At 41.2% G+C, this 16,934-nt stretch overlaps 1 protein-coding gene across 1 annotated transcript in view; it reads left to right on the top strand.

The window, feature by feature from the left end:
- Positions 1-16,867, top strand: part of ANKRD33B (ankyrin repeat domain 33B) — a 40,810-nt gene extending 23,943 nt beyond the window's left edge. The window contains exons 2-4 of the mRNA XM_065669302.1: positions 3,154-3,283; positions 8,424-8,564; positions 13,768-16,867. Of these exons, the coding sequence (XP_065525374.1) occupies positions 3,154-3,283; positions 8,424-8,564; positions 13,768-14,618 (1,122 nt within the window). The 3' untranslated portion in view covers positions 14,619-16,867. The remainder of the gene's footprint in view (positions 1-3,153; positions 3,284-8,423; positions 8,565-13,767) is intronic.
- Positions 16,868-16,934: the final 67 nt, after the last annotated feature.

Raw genomic sequence — 16,934 nt, 5'->3', positions numbered from 1 at the left:
TCAGCTTCACAGCCCTGGACATTAAAGTGACTTGTTTTTATCTCCTCATGCTATTGCTTGTTTTGCTTCTCAACCAGACAGTGCTGGGCACGCTCTGTCGAACACCAGGTTCTCACACTCTTATCTGACCCACTTCAGATTCATACAACCATCTTTCAGAAATGATTTTCCATGCTACTGCACCATGTAATCCCTCAGAAAGCTCCTACTCTCCATTGCCTTTCCTTATCTTTAAGCAAGCAGTGTTTGATAGCATCTTTGGAAAAAAAACTTCAGAAAATGTTGATACCAAAGTAATCCTTCTGGTTTCGAAACTCAGAATGGTGAAGGAGGTTGATTGATTTTGAGATAAATTGTGTCTCATGTTTGCTGAGATCAGAACGCAAGTGTGTGTAAATATGTCAGATCTTGTCTGATGGAGGTGCCCACTAAAAGTAGGACAAAAGTCCCTAAATACTGCAATGCGAAAGACTCTTGCAAAAAAGAGCTAACGTTTGTTATTGCTGAGTTTACCGGTTTACAGTTTGGTTTTCTTTTAAAGAGACCAAAAATTGAATTTTTTTTTTTTTTTTTTGAAGCATCTGGTAAGTATTTTTGTCTTTTAGAACACAAAAATATCCTGTGATCCTATGGAAACATCCTTCAGATACTGTGTGAAGCACTTTTTTCCATTAGAGATGGTAACTGCTTTAAGTTATTCTTTCAGCTTTTTGAAAGTAGGACTCTCTTCAAAAATGCTATTTTTTTTTTCAGTGACCAGTAAGATCCCTCTTCTTATTGTCAAGAATTTTAGGTCTCCAAACTATTGTATACTTAGTTTTCTGCTGTCACTTCTTTAGGAACTGCTATTTTACTGAATCACTGGGTGATGCTTTAAATCTGTAGAGTTTTTTGAGTTGTAAAGACCTATATTGTGAAAAATTAAATTAGAATCATAGAATCATAGAATCATAGAATCATAGAATAGTTAGGGTTGGAAAGGACCTCAAGATCATCTAGTTCCAACCCCCCTGCCATAGGCAGGGACACCTCACACTAAACCATCCAATACAAGGCTTCATCCAACCTGGCCTTGAACACTGCCAGGGATGGAGCACTCACAACCTCCCTGGGCAACCCATTCCAGTGCCTCACCACCCTAACAGGAAAGAATTTCCTCCTTATATCCAATCTAAACTTCCCCTGTTTAAGTTTTAACCCGTTACCCCTTGTCCTGTCACTACAGTCCCTGATGAAGAGTCCCTGCCCAGCATCCCTATAGGCCCCCTTCAGATACTGGAAGGCTGCTATGAGGTCTCCACGCAGCCTTCTCTTCTCCAGGCTGAACAGCCCCAACTTCCTCAGCCTGTCTTCATACGGGAGGTGCTCCAGTCCCCTGATCGTCCTCCATTATTAAAGAGCTAAAATAATGCTCAAGTGCCTACCAAGTGGACACTGGCACCTTTTTTTTCCTAATCCAAGAATGATTACATTGTGGTAAAACTTGGATTAATCTGAACAACCCCACCAGGAGAGTATATACTTTTTAGTGAATATGTATATATATGACTTTAAGCAGAATCATCTGTGCAATTTCAATAGAATGGCTTGCAGTATTACAGATTCTTCACAAGGAAATGGAAATGCTCTTTATAAAACAGTAGAGGGTATTGCTTCATGCTGAGGACAAGAGTGAATTGAAAATAAAAGAAATCAGAGTGATAATTTTATTGAAAGATGTAATTGAGAAATACTCTGTGTAGCCTGTGAGCATCCCAAAGAGCTGGAATTGCCTCTGTATCTTAATGAAGCTGTTTGCCACCTAAGCCAAAAGGACTATCCAGAATAACACTAGTTACAATGACAATAAATCAGAAGTGGCGGTTGTCATTTGATGAATGTCTCTGTCTCAGTAGTATCCATGGGGAAAAGAAATGAAATAATCATAAAATCATAGAATCATTTAGGTTGGAAAAGACCTTTAAGATCACTAAGTCAAACTGTTAAGCTAGCACTGACAAGTTCACCACTAAACCATGTTCCTAAGCACCTCATCTACCTCTTTAGGCAAAAGGTGCTTAAAAAACATGATGGAGGATTCAGGGAGGGCCATTCAGATTTCATAACTGGTTTCTCCTTCTTGCTAGTCTTTTGTGGTTATGAACTTGCATCATGTCTGTGTGAGTGTGTTTTAGGCAGGCAGGGTTACCAGAGAGGTTGAGATTTGTGTCTCTGCCCTTATATTTTCAATAGTCAGATAGTGACGCTGAGCTCAGAAAAACTGTGTCATACACTGGCAGTGAAGAGGGAGTGCAGGGAGCACTGATTTATCCACACTGATTTGCCCTCCCCTGCAACCATCAGTCTTGTGAGGATGAACACTGGGCTGCCTGAGTAATCTGGAAGACCAGAGATAATGGTTTTAATCCTAGTGGTCAAGTGAGCTGCCAGAATTAAGTACTGTAGTTCCATTTAATTAATGACAAGTGTATTTTGCTGTATTTTACGGAAGCTGTCAGTTAGCGGCTGTGGAGTGAAACACTATCTAGGTACCAAGCAGAGTTACAAGGTTTACCTCCTAGCTTGGACTCCTCCTGGAAGTTTTACAGCTTCCAACCATGATAAAACACATTATACAGGGTCTCTAAAGCAATTTTATTATATTTATGGTTATTAAAAGAGGTCTAGTTCTAATGGGAAACCTGAAGTTCCGAACTGGCAATATGAACGCAACTCCTGCCTACCACTTCCCCTTCAGAGAACAAGCAGTTGTTTTTCAGAGAATTAATATTCAGAGCAAGTCCAGCTCATCTTACCTGCTGGGTTCATTTTATTATATAATAAAATCTGATTTATTCTCATTTCTATGTAGAGTATATAGTCATATAAGCATAAGCCATTTATAAACACTTACTTTCCAAGTAACATAATATAATACCTACTCTCTTAGGTATTTCTGAGGAATACCAAATGTTGCTCACCAAAGAGCAGAGATAAAAAGCGGTGCTTTGGATCTGAACACTGTGCCTGGAGCTAATCGCTAGTTATGCTGATACCTTCTCAGTTCTTCAGTCGGAAAAAATAAAGTAAAATTAAAAGAGAGCCTAGTATGTTTTCTCAGTGAACTTCTCTGAGTCTGATAAACCTAACTCTCTCTTTACATTTTACTTACAGAATGGTCTTATTGTTGCCTGCTACCAAGGTTATGTGGATATTGTAATAGCCTTAGCACAATGCCCACACCTTGATGTGAACTGGCAAGACAATGAAGGGAACACAGCTCTCATTACAGCTGCACAGGCAGGTAAGGCTCTTTGTTTCACCTCTGTTACACGCAGGATCTTAGGAGAAGTATGAGTTGTGGCTATTGCTTTTAGGATTTTTTCAAGGCCCTGAAAGAAATTAGTCTGTGTGAAATAATCCTGGACAAGCCCACTCCTAAGTAGGTCTGTCATGATTTTCTTTGAAATAATTAATCTACGGTGATATTTATCCAACGGATTAAGACAAAAAAAAGCCAGACATTTCTAGTAGATACCATTAACTTAAAGAAAATCTTGTGTACTATATTGCTTTGTTCCTTTAAGCTTATTTTCCTATGTTTGCTCTGGCAAGCAACTAGTCAACATTTTGGTCGTATAACATGCAGTTTTAGTGCTGATAGCATCTCTTTTCTCATGCTTGTGGCAATCAAACTCAGCGGGTCTGTAGTAACTGCTGACTGTAGGAAAATGTTTCACCATTTAGAAATATCTTAGCTGTCAAGACATTGTTCAACCACTCCATAGTTAAAAGCAAAAAACCCCTGTTTACATAGGGGTGACCTATGTTTACATAGGTGACATGTGACCCTTTACAGGTCACATTTACATGTGACCCTGTTTACATAGGTCTGTGTAAACCCCTGTTTACATAGATTTTACAATCTCACCAGGGTTCAGTGTTTGCCAATGCTGCTTTTATAACACACGTGTTAATTCTGATGCAGACTGTAGCGAGAGCAGAGTTTATCTCCAAGTTTTATTTTGTCCCACCCAGCATGGCAATATTCAGTGAATAAATGTAATAAAGTACATGAATGTAAGAGACGGTCCCTAAAGAGCTTTTAGTGTACAGTTAAAAAGCAATCAGTCGATAATTTTTGTTAAAACTGCAACACTGTGCTTTAACCTGTAAATGAAGCTGTAGTTTTCCCTTACAAGTGTTAATGAAGTCCTAAAGCATGTAAATAAAAAAAAATAACCAAGTAGACCATCATGTTGTAGTCTAAAGCTCTTCCAAGGCTGCCTGGCTCTGCAACTATGGTTTCCTTTGCATTCCTCAAGCGTGCTCCTCAAAGGCAACTTTGCAAGGAAATGCATATCTGGTCTTTATCATGTCTTCTTGCTACTGAAGAATATGGGATGTTCATGGGAGTTCATCGGACATGGTATGACCTCCCATATCCTGGCTGCCTGGAGGAAACAAATTTCCACCAAGCAGTGTCAATGGACATTAAAAGCCGTGTCTTCAGACTGGAGCAGTTTGGTTTTGATGCTAATTTAATAATATTGCCACTAGACATTTCCAAGTAGTACCAAACTTTGCTTTGTGTTGCACCAAAAAGTGAAATCCACTAAAGAAGGCACTGACAGATAGGTCTTGGATACTGGAAGAAGGAATTGCAGCCACAGTAGTCAAGTCCCTAGCAAAGTCATGAGTATAGTAGTTTTCCAAAGAAAGTGGAGAAGTCTCCAAAGCTCTAACCTAATATTATTTATCTGCCATAATATAAACTTGGACTATAAAACATTTAACACTGACTCCTTCCTGGCCTTTATAACTCATGGTAATGAGCTCAGAATTAATCCAGAGAGCTGACATTGACTTGACACTCTCTGCCAGTACTTGCTATTGATCCCCAAAGCAACTGGAAATGACTGTAGTCAGCAGAAGCGAATACAAACTCCTAACAACTTGGATGTTTTCCCCTGCCTGTGATAATCCTGAGCTACAGTGTTGACACCAGTTATTTAACTCATTATCACAACATACTGCTGTAGTGTTAATAGAGATTACTGCGAGGTGAACATTGCAACCAGAGGAGCTACAGTGCAATAGATGTTGCTTAATTATTGCTAAATGTTAAGTAGCCTTATAAAGAACTGAAAGGAAATCTTATGTGAGCTTTCCTTTAGTGGAGGATTTGTTTGTTGTGGGTTTTTTTATACCAAAAGTATAGGATTTCCTATAGAAAGTCTAATAGCAAATCCACATTATTTCAGTTAATTGTAAAGTGATATCAGAAGGTTTCAGAAGGTGCTGCCATTGTTGATGTGACCAGGTGGGACACCAGACCCTGAAGGGAAGCTGGATGGGAAAGAAGCTGCAGTCCTGAGGGATCGTTCTTTGTGTTTCAGAGGCTGCATCTGTAACATGAGGTACAGATACTAAGGGAGATGAAAGTGAGGCCTCTTTACTTTTGCTAGAGAAGTTTAAAACCCACACTTGCCTGAAACCTAGGCTGTTTCATGACTGCCTAGACATGATGCTCAAATCTGAGCATCACCTTGAGTTAAATAGAATTATCTTAAAGACCAGATAGAGTCTCAGAAGATAAGCAAATTCAAGTCCTCGTATTGATTTTGGTAATTTAAGATCTTTGTCCTTCAAAGAAAGTATCTAAAGCTGACATCTTTTTGCATGGGCTGACCCATGCGGAGAATGATAGGGTGGAGTGGTCAGTGAAAAACAGTGCTTCCACGACAAGTTTAATAGTGTAGAAAAATAACCACAAAGTGTTCTGCTTAGTGTGTAAAATGCAGGTTTGAGAATTGGTCTGTTTACTTGCATTCTCAATACTTCTTACAGAGGTGGGATCCCTTCTCAAAGAGTGCTTACCTTACCAAACTGTAAATTCATTGCAGCCTGCAGCAGGTGGTGCCCAGAAACGGTTGGTGATGCTGTTAAAGCAGAAGCAAAATCATTAAATCTCAGTACAAGGACAATGCAGAAAAAAAATGGGAGATTGATGCAAACAAGAGATTGAAATAACAAGTGGAAAGAAAGGGAGGAGAGTAGTTTCAAAAAAATGGAAAAGGGAGGAAAATTACATCATCTTGTTTACCCCTTGGTTCTGCTGCTGCTGCCGAGGACATAGCTACATAAGCGGCAGCGTCTGGTAACTGACATTGCACTGATTTTTTCAGAGAGTTATATTTTCTCTCAAAGTATAGATATTTGATGTTACAGGGGCCAGTTTGAGGCAGGGCTGTGGAGCTAGCAACACAAAATCAGGATTTATCCCAGTTTCTATTTGTTAGGGGAGACACGAGAACACAAACACCCATTCAAAGGATAAAACATTCTGGGTATCTTCAGTTCCATCCATCCAGCAAAAAACACTCACCACCCATGGACGAAACACAGGCTTTTTGCAGGTACAGTTCGAAATTGTATATGTTATATGACAGAGCATCTTCCTTACTATACAGCTTATCCTTCTGCCTGTATTACATAGATTATGAAGCAATATTGTTGTTTATTATAGGCAGCAATTAAGTGAATTAAGCTATTACAGTCCTCTGTGCTGATCTCTAAATACGGCTCACAGGGTAAGGAAGTGTAACCTTAGCATGCCAGTTCTGGTAGAAGACGGATCTGTCTTATAAACAGCAAAAGCCTGATACAAATTCAGTATCACCAAACTGGCTGAGGCCAGGCTAATTTGTTTTAGAACTGCATACAGCTTTCAGACTTTAAATCATAGAAGCCTCACCTGGCTTATGATTTAGATACACACTTCTAGTTTGCCCAGACACAGGAGAACTGAAGCAAACCTTATGGCCTTAAATCAAAAGTGTTTGACAGGGTTTGAACAAAAACTTGGCAACTCTGAGCTCTGCTTTGAATTTGATATGTTTGAACTAGAAATTTGAAGCAAACCCCAGAGGACAGAAGCTCCTGCAGATTAAAACTGAAGTGGTTTTCAGGAATCCCTGAGACACAAAACTTCTGAGAATCACAAACCTCTTCATTTTCTTTGTTATTTCATTGCTGGTATTTTTTTCTGTCTCATTTGAGGCCATCTGTAGCCCCCTGGGGAAGTTTGGCTGAGCAAGGTCTTTCAGGATTGACTCTTAGGATCATCCCAGATTTGCAAAATATCTTTTACTGCAGCTATGCTTTTGGCAAAGGGGAGAACATCTTTAGAAATGTAACAACTGCTGAAAAATCTTTCATCTTGCTATTCTCCGTGTTTCAGTTCCTGTCACCAGTTCCTGTGATCAAAAAGCAGCATTTCAGCTGTTCCAAAATCTACGTGAAGACACACACTGAAAATCATTGAAACAGAGCATGTCCTGCAAAACAATTTGGGCACAAAGATTCTCCTGGGAGTAACTGATACCTTGCTAGGATTCGATCTTCTGCCATAAAGACAGCTTCTGTATTGAGTAAGCAGGACTGGGTCACTTGATCCCACCCTGCACCCAGTCCACCTTTCCTCTGTTCAGCTGGTTGTCATTTGCCCGATATTTATATTTCATTTGCAGCAGACTGTGCAAGGTACAGAGAACTCTTTAATGGATTTTCTCTGACTCTGGTGTTGCTGACCTGATCCGCACTATCCCTACATCTCCTCAGGTTTCAGGACAGTTCCCAGTTATTATGCAGCAAGGTAGTCAAGGCCAGGAAATCCCAGGAAATCCAGGAAAATATCTTAAATTATTTGGTAAAGATTTTCTTAACTTGTTTTCCAAAGTGAATACAGGACTGTGTTGTTACAAAGTGACTGCTGAGGAAATCTGCACCAGATGTGACACCATAGACTTAAAATTGTCCTGTATGAATTATAAACTGCATCAGTAACACTTCTGTATGAATCTGAATGACATGCATCACAGGATATTCAGCTGGACTACAGAGTGAGATGAGAGAATATTTTTACAGCTCCTGGTAATTAAATTGTGATTGTTGCAGCTGTCTGACAGACTGCATTATTTCATAAAGCATCACAGCATCATAAAATGAATGACAAGTGAAGAGAAAACTGGTTTGAATAAGTCATAATGGCACTAGATATTCTTCTTGTTCTGATAGCCCAATTATAAAGACTTGATGCTTTAATTGGTCTTCCAACCATTTAGCCAGAGATGTCTTCAACTACTCAGTACATGCTTTGACACTAGTTACTCCAGCATACAAGGCGAATGAATGGCATGAGTGTTGCTTTTAGAAACAGAATTTATTAGTACCAAACCTGAACATCAGCCCCATTTTATTGTTGTTGGAGAATAGGTAAGTGGCTTTACACTGCCAGAAAAATAAAAATGTGGGATTTCTGTATCTTATTAATTATCTGCATTTTTTCAGTTACCAAACCTGCGGGAGTAATTTTTGGTTTAAACCTGAGACAGAGCTTAAATTCTGTGACACATTGTCTCTGCTTTTTCTTTTCTTTAAAGGGCACATAACCATTACAAATTATTTGTTGAACTATTTTCCTGGGCTTGATATTGAGAAGAGGAATGTGTTTGGATTCACAGCACTGATGAAGTCTGCGATGCAGGGCCGAACCGAATGTGTGAAAGCCTTGATGTTGGCAGGTATGCAAAGTGCTTTGTTGCTTCTTCATCATCATCTAACTGTAAATGCTAGACAGTCACATGCAAACACCAAAAAGAAAATTGTCTGTTAGGGTATTTACTCTGAGACATACAGTGCAGCCTTCCCTGGAAATGTGTGCAACATAAACAAGTCATAGAGAAGGTGGTGAAGCAACGCGCTGCAGGTGCAGGAGCACTCAGTTTGCCTATGGAAACCCATCCAGGGGTTCTCCAAGTGCTCTCAGGGGGAGATTCATTGTCTCCAGGAGGGTTTGGGGAGCATCATCATCAAGATTTGTAGACAAGGAGTTACTGAAGTTCATGGCACAGCTGGAAAGGACACACAGGTCTCTTGCTGCCAGTTCTCTGCGTGTGACAGTGCAAGACTGTGTGATGGTGGTGGGACCACAGCCAGACCTCCGTGTCTCCGCTCAGCCATGGCAGGTCCTGGGGCAGGGAGTGGAGAGCTTTGGGGGATCTGGCTTCCATCAGTAGAGTTGGATGTAGGGTTCACATCCCATAGGTGACATTGGTGGGAAATTTGGCAACATAGGGAACAACCTCTCTTTCTAACCCCTCTACAGATCTGAGTTTGGTCTCAGGTTTATGGGCAATAGCTCACCAGCAGGTCTGTATCTGCTGGATGGAGGGAGTCGTGGCACAGGGAGTGAGAAGATCCATCTCTGCCCACCTGCCTCTCTTCTCAACAGAGAACAGGAAATACGTTTCTTGCTGTGGGCTCTTGACTGCAGTTTAATTTACAGCTGTATGCATTTGCGAGGTGAAGGGATCTTGGAAAGGCAAGAGGCACTGGGGCAAAAGCCTCTACAGGAGCAGTCCCAGCATACAGCACCTTTTAGACACAATGTTGTATGTTTTTATTACATTAAATAATTGGTATATACATTATTAGCTAATAATTAAATAATTAGCATATATTAGTATATGTTCTTGTAATTCAGTTGCAGATATTCGACACAAATCAAATATTATGGAAATTAATGTGAATATTGTTATTGTCTAGACTGTGAATCCTACAGGTCCATTTCATTGGGAGAGACCTTCAATTTCTCTTCAATGAGACTTCATTTCAGTGATTTGGTTGTCACAGAAGTCTAACCCCCTCGTAACATGAATATTTTAAGTTGCAGGCATTTATCAAGCATAGTGATTATTACTATCATCCATTTTCATAACATCCAGTTTCTAGGTGTTGACATGACACAGGAAAAGTTTGGATGATGTGGTAAGCAGCATGTTATTTTCTGCAAGGTTCTGTAGCCTCTTATACTGAAATCAAGGCTTTGGAATGGGATCGTTCATTTTGGAATTAATTTTTTATGACACAAAATTGTAAGATGACTGTCAGAGCTAGAGTACTGCTAGACACAGACGCACTTTCTGGACTAACACATACTTCATGCAGATGCTAGTTCCAAATTTTCCAGTGCCCATTATAAATTATCACTGAAAATGAAACTTCAATCCCAAGGCCTTATGAGCTGTCAGATTGACCTTACAGTGTCATGGCTTTCTGTTATTATCACTGGAGATCTGATGGAAGCTTCTTCTTTCTGCTTTCATCACTAGAAGCTATTTCACAACCTTTCCATCTTTGTAGATTACTCAGTCCTTTCTATTCTACTTCTTGTACAAAAAGTATTGGTATCAAAGTTTGCTATGTGTTTTCTGCCTCTGGCACCAAATAGCCACCTTCTTGTTTTCATGATTCATAAAAAAACAGAATATTAGGGAGAACAACAGTTTAGCCAGACAGAAAGTGGCTTTGTTAGCCTGCATATCTGTATATAAGTTTACCTGTAGAAAGATGTATTGGCCTGTTAGCGCATGAGAGGTAGTAAGGATACCAAAGATCATGCATTGGTTAAAGAGGTGTACCATTAACATACAGTTTTTAAATTGCAGTTAATATACATGTTTGGTGAGTATTTTGCAGGTCCTCACGTTTTTAGCTCAAAATAGAGGCTGCACAGGAAGCGTGGTAAATTTCTTGCACTCATTTTAATATCTGATTATATTTTAGCATTGTACACTCTGGTGAAATGTAGGGAGGGAAGGAGCTGCTCATCCAGAATGGATTTAGAAGTGTTCAGGACTTAAGAGATACTGAGTGACAGCCAATAATAAAGTGCTAGTTTGCTGAAGAAGATGAAAGGAATTGTTATTAAAGACTTGGTGACAAATAATCAATTTCACGAGGAAACCATGTTAAAACATACATGGAAATAATAGGAGGAAAACACCCATAATCAGCTGTGGGTCTACTTGCACAGAAAATGAGTTACAGCCAGGAGGTTTTTAAACCCAGTATTTGTTTAGGGACTTGGGTAAGACCTCTATTGACAGGTCCCTACTTATGGCAATGCAGGAGGAAAGTAATTCACCTTCATAGCCACCTAAGCATGAACTTAACACAGTCAGATGGGCAAGAGGTAAGGGCAACGTGTGGCAGATGATTGGGCTGGATTGTCAAAGTGAATGCTCTTTCTGGTATTTGGAGGGTGGCCAAGGTCAATCATTACAAGATTAAAGCGCTCTGAGACACTTGGACATAATGTTGTTCTTTCAAAGTGAGTCTTTGGAACATCTGAATGTGCTATTCCTGAGTGCACAGCGAGTTAGGGGGGGAACTCAGTCACTCACTGGCAGTTTGTCACAGGCTGCTGCACTGCCAGGACTGCGCTGATGCCAGCATTCAGCAAGCGAGCCAGCCCGAGCAGGAACACAGAAACGCTGGTTGCAATTCATGTGTCAAGCCCTGCTGTAATCTCCAGTGTAAACTCAGTGCTGCTTTAGTAAAGTCATCAGAATGGCTGTGGATCTGGAGACTGGTCTTTAAATACCGCATATAAAACAAGTCAGTAACAGATGCTTCAGCTCTTTCACTCCCTACCTTTAAACTCCAGATGTCAGTTTTGCATCAAGAGGGACATTAAACCTTCTTAATCAAATAGGATATAAATATCCCAAAGGGGCATCTGTATTCAAACTAGTTGTGCTGAAAATGATCTTAATGCAACTTCCGTAGGAAAATCAAGGCAATTGGCAAAACGTTTTTTCTAAAAGAAAACCTGTAGGCTATACTTACAGGGAAATGACAGTTCAATAAGACTGCTATCACATTTTAAAAGGGACATGACTATTCATGTCTCCTCCAGATGGGGCAATCTGCTGAATGACAAGGTTGTTCAGAAATGTCTCCTGATCTGTACAGAGAATCAATACCACAGTAGTACATCATGCCTTAGAAGTGGTTTTGTGGTATAAGGTACAAATTGAAAGATCGGAATTTCAGTACTCTGTAGTACTGTTTCCTGAGATACGGCTTCTGAAACACCAGGGACACACCTGCCAGGGAGCAGCAGGATTGGGCTTCTTTTCAAATGGAGGTAAGCCAAGGGTGACAGCAAGGCACACAGAGGCACTAGCCTCATCAACAAAGGTGCTCCTTAAAGAAAAGGAGCAGGGCTGGTGACAATAGCCCAGATTAGCCAGTACTGTAGTGATTGACAGGCAAGTCCATAGAGTTAAGGTAAGTCTGAAGTCAAACCAAGAAATTAAGTCTGTGAGTGAGGCTCCAAATCACCAAGGCACATGGACAGGCACAGGCATAGCTGTACCACCGCTCAAGCAAGGATCAGAGATGAGTGTGTGTGCAGCCCCCAAGCAAAGGTGAGGAGTCCCCAGTGGGCACTTTGCCACACAGCTCTTTTTGCATGTCTCAAATCCAAGGTCTCACATCTGCACCATACTGGAGCTGGCAGGTCCCTTTCTCAAAGGTAAATATAAGCAGCTGACTAAACCTCTTGCTTGTTTACAAGCAGAACATCCTGTTCATTAAAATTTATATTTGGAGACAATTCCTTTATTTACTGTTGTCCCTGCTGTAAATCCTCGCCTGTTATGTGTATGACATGGAAAGAACTTCCACGTAATCTGCCATGTTCCTGGTCAGCTTTAATGGGAAGGAGTGAAGACCCAATCAAGTGTTTAGAAGTGACAGGACAAGAAGACAGCCTAAGATTGGAGAGATTAAGGGGCAGGAAATTTGGGTGGGATGGTTGAAAGCAGGCTAGTGCAGCAGGAAGACATGTCTTTTTAAGTCTTTGTTCCTCCCCTCACTCGTTTGTCTGTCTTCTGCAGCCAGGAACGTTATCAAACCCTGCTGCCTTTGAGCTCTCGCAGTCCTTTCTTCAGTCCACAGCTAATAAAGCTTTAATTTGATTAACTCTTCCTCCTCTATCTTCCTGTTCTTTGCCTCCTCTCTGCTTTCCAGTCTGGGCCCCATGCTTGACTCCCTGCATTGCCCATGTGCTTTCTCTTTGAGTGGTCGTTTCTGAAAATTTCACTTAAATTATACTTAAACTGACATCAGGTCTTTTGCTTACAATGTCTCCATCCACATTTACTCTTGCTCTGTGTCTTTAGCATGCTCTTTTTAGGTATTTTCATAGAGACTTAGGAATCTTGCCCATTATCCACTCTTTAACATGTATGGGAACTTTCCTTCTATTTGATTACCCATGTCACCATCCTCTCAAGTTTCCCTAATTCTAGTGTCCTCTCAGACATAAGAGAACCAGAATTGTACACCTGGTGTTTTCTCTATCCACACCCCTCCCTCCCGCCCCAAGCCTTTTTTCTCTTTTTTTTCTCTATTTTTAATGCTTTTCTAGAAATTCCTTTGTTTTATTTATTATTTAGTCCCCTAGTAAGCACTGAGTAGATATTTTCATGTATCTTGTCATCATTAGACCAAAATCTCTCTTCCAAGTAGCATCAACCAGGGCAAAGGCCATTATTCTTTATGGGAAGGATTTCTGTGTACAGAATTGTTTCTGTATTCATCACTCTTTTCATGCAAGCTCAAGTGAATGGATTTTAAAATGGCAGGCAACATTCAATGCAGTTTCAAATCTTTATGTCATTCTTTGCATCAAGAGAATTTCATATACATAGCCTTAACTTCTTCTATTTTCTTATTTTTTATTTTTCTAGTGGATCAGGAGTTCAGAAAGTTAGGAACCTGGTATCTCCCTATGGCATGTCCATTTGACACAAATATTATTGAGTTTCATATGTGCATTTTCTTGTAAGGATCTCCCTGATTCCACTCTGATCATAGCAACAAAAGTGCTGGCAGTTTCATTAATTAACACTAATTGGTTTTCTTTTCTTCGAGGGGCAAATGTTCATGCGACTGACCCAAGCCGTGGACTGACTTCATGGGAATGGGCTTGTTACACAGGAAGATCAGAATCTGCCTTCATCATGCAAAAGCTGATGGACAGGCCATGCCCGGAACAGCTTTGTGATCAATATAAACCAGAATGGCCAAAGATGAAGGAACTTCTTGCCAAGGCTGCAGAGCCGAAAAGCTGTTTGCAGAGGTTTTCTGAGTGCATGAGGGCAGCTATCTCATTCCGATCCTTCTACGGCCCAGAAGCAGACGGGGTCCTTGACCATATGGTGAAGGTGACAACAAGTCTGCGCAGTCCTTTCATTGCCCTGTCCTGCCGGACTGTGTGCCCAGGCAGCCCGCCTTCTGTGGGGAAACGCAGACTGGCTGTGCAAGAAATCCTTAGGCAGCAGAGAGCGGAGGAGATCCGATCTCAGGACAAAGATCACATTAGCAGCTACGAGAAGCTATTTCAGAACTCCAAAGTCACGCTGATCCCCAGGAAGAAGGACCGGCGAGCCAGCCTGCAGCCCATCAGCCTTGCAGTATCCCAAGTGAACACCATAGCCACTAGGAAAGCAAGCCTCTTGCCGCTCCACCTGCTCAGACGGAGCAGCGTCAGGCCAGGATTTGTAATCCCCAAAGTCCGAGTCAGCAAGGCTCCTCCTCCCACCTTCCAGCCAGAAAAGGCAAGAAGGAGGAGCAGTGCAAAGGATGACCCCTATCTGCAGATTCCCAAGTGGAGGTACAAGGAGATAAAAGAGGAGCGGAAGAAGGCAGAGGAACATGAAAAGAAAAAAGCAGCAGAGGCTCAAAAGCTGAAGCAGGTGTCTCCTGCCAGATGCAGGACCTGATTTAAAGGCAGCTGCTTAGAAGGTTTTTGAGCCATTAGTCTTGTTATCTGAGCAAGATAACAGACTGAATGCCTTTGTGCATGCCCACTGCTCATGGAGATGGGATACTGAATAATGGCCTTTCAGGTGCAGAAACAGGGCAAGGGCTATGCTGTGGCGTGTCTGATGGTGGAGCAGGAAGGTATTTTAAGGTGGAAGACTTACTAAGTTTGCCTGTCTGCTGTTGATAGGAAGTTTTAAGTGGCACAGTCCTTTTGCAGCTTCCTTTTTTTTCCAGTTCCATGTGAATGACTGAGAAATGGCTTGAAAAACAACACGTGTGAAAGGATCATGTTTTGTGTTTGTTCATTTTGTAATGGGCAAAATTAAGGAGTTGTGTTTTTGACACTAGGCATTCCTCCCTCTCCTTCCTTAGGTAGATGTATTTCAAGGTTTTATAGTAATAATAAAAAGTTTAAAATATACCACAGTGTTGGTGGGCAGTGAAAATCCAGGTCTACAATCATTCTGGATATACTAAGCACTTTATTTTAATCCCAGTAATCAAAGTTTAAGACAGGATAGGTATTAAACTTTACAGCTCTATACAGTCTGTATGGATGCAGTTCTCAACACAATTTTTTGTTCAGCTGAACATAAAAAGGGCCGCATATGAAATATTTCTGTAGCTGAGGTATTCACATCCTCTGCAGGTATAAATCAGGGGCAAGACTGATTCTTTTTGAGCAACAGAGAAGCTGAGCTAATGCCCCCATCACCTGAGATTTGCCACCCCCATTAATTTTCCTTGTATCTGCTGTTTGCTGTCTCCTCTTTAGTCTCAGGGAATTTTTTGTCATTGTGTTTAACTGTGAAACAAAGGGAGATGGGGAGACACAGGTGGGGATTTTTAGGTTGATATTAAAGTTCCTGTTAAAAAATAAACAGCCAGATTTATTGTGAGCCTTTCCTGATTGCAGCCAGGACAGGAAAGTTATGCAGCTTCTAGCAGTTCAAGCAATTTTCCCAGGTATAAATTCCAGCTTTAGTGGCAGCTTAGCCACTAAATGTTTGGAAACTATGGTCAGATGTTGTGAGCTTTGGTAGCATGCTTCGGTGCCCGAGGAGGGCAATACCTCACCCTGCTCTCTCAACAAAGGGAGAAAACCGTCTCTAGTATACAAGCGCGACTCAAAGTGGCGGTTCTCACAGGTTGCTGCGTGTTCTTTTGGTCCACATGAAGGCTTTACCAGCAGTCAGTCTGAATGGCATGCAAACCCTGGCAAATTCTGCTAAGGAAGGGCTGCAAACCTGCTGCTTGCTGATAAAACACCACATTTGTGAAAGCGGAGGTCACCTGCAAACAGCAAGTCACACAGCACTTTCTCAGGCTTTGCTCCCATTTGAAATGAGATGTGCTGCAGTGTGTCCTCCTGACAGCATTGCTCTGCTGGAGCCCTGGCAGACCCCAGCTGCCGCTGTCACCAGCTTCTCCATTCAATTAAAGAGAGGGAAAACTTTCCCATCCTTTGCTCCCACAGCACAAAGGCTGTCTGTGGTCTCACTGAAGCTGTAATGAAACTGTGCATGTCATGGGAGAAATAAATTCAGTTGACTGAAAACTAGTGCCCAGATTGATATTGCCAGCTAGCATCTGCAGGGTCAGGGCTTGACAGAGGTTATGGCAGACATGTGAAACAAGGGTTTTCCACACAACCTGTACTTTTACTTTTTGCTGGAGTAGCAGTGCTGGCTGGACTGCATTGCCAGGGAGCCTCCAAGGCCAGAGCTGGAGGAATATGCACCCTGCTAATCAACCTCCCCAGTCCTGTGAATATAAAAAGGATTTCAGTCTGCAAGTGCATTAGTGCAATTTGTAGACACCAATTTTGTTATGGATTTGGTAACCAGAATATAAGCTAAACTTATGTCTTTGGAGAGCAGGGAGACAATCTTTTAGCTGTCTGTGGCAAAGATACTGCGACGGATTCACAATGGATTTCAAATTTGTACACTGGATTGAATGGTTTTAACTATTAATTTTTGTTTACTGCCAACCCAGCGTACAGAAGGTTCAGCATTCAGATTCAGTATCTGAAAAGCAACCTGTGCTGCAGGTGAACATTTGAATTTGCACTCTCAATATCACTTGCAGGAGACACACAACCGACAGGTGCTCTCAGGGATTAACATACAGTATGTTAGAATTAGGGGCTGAAAACTAAGTCAGTTTTCTAACCCTTTGTAATTTACTGTGTATATGTGTATAAATATGTGATATTTCCATTAAAAGAAGCACAAACTGTCAAACTTATTTGGCGATCTTATTCTTCAGGG

Source organism: Lathamus discolor, chromosome 2 (assembly GCF_037157495.1).
Source record: "Lathamus discolor isolate bLatDis1 chromosome 2, bLatDis1.hap1, whole genome shotgun sequence".
Lineage (NCBI taxonomy): Eukaryota > Metazoa > Chordata > Aves > Psittaciformes > Psittacidae > Lathamus > Lathamus discolor.
This window is presented reverse-complemented; position numbering and strand designations above follow the sequence as displayed.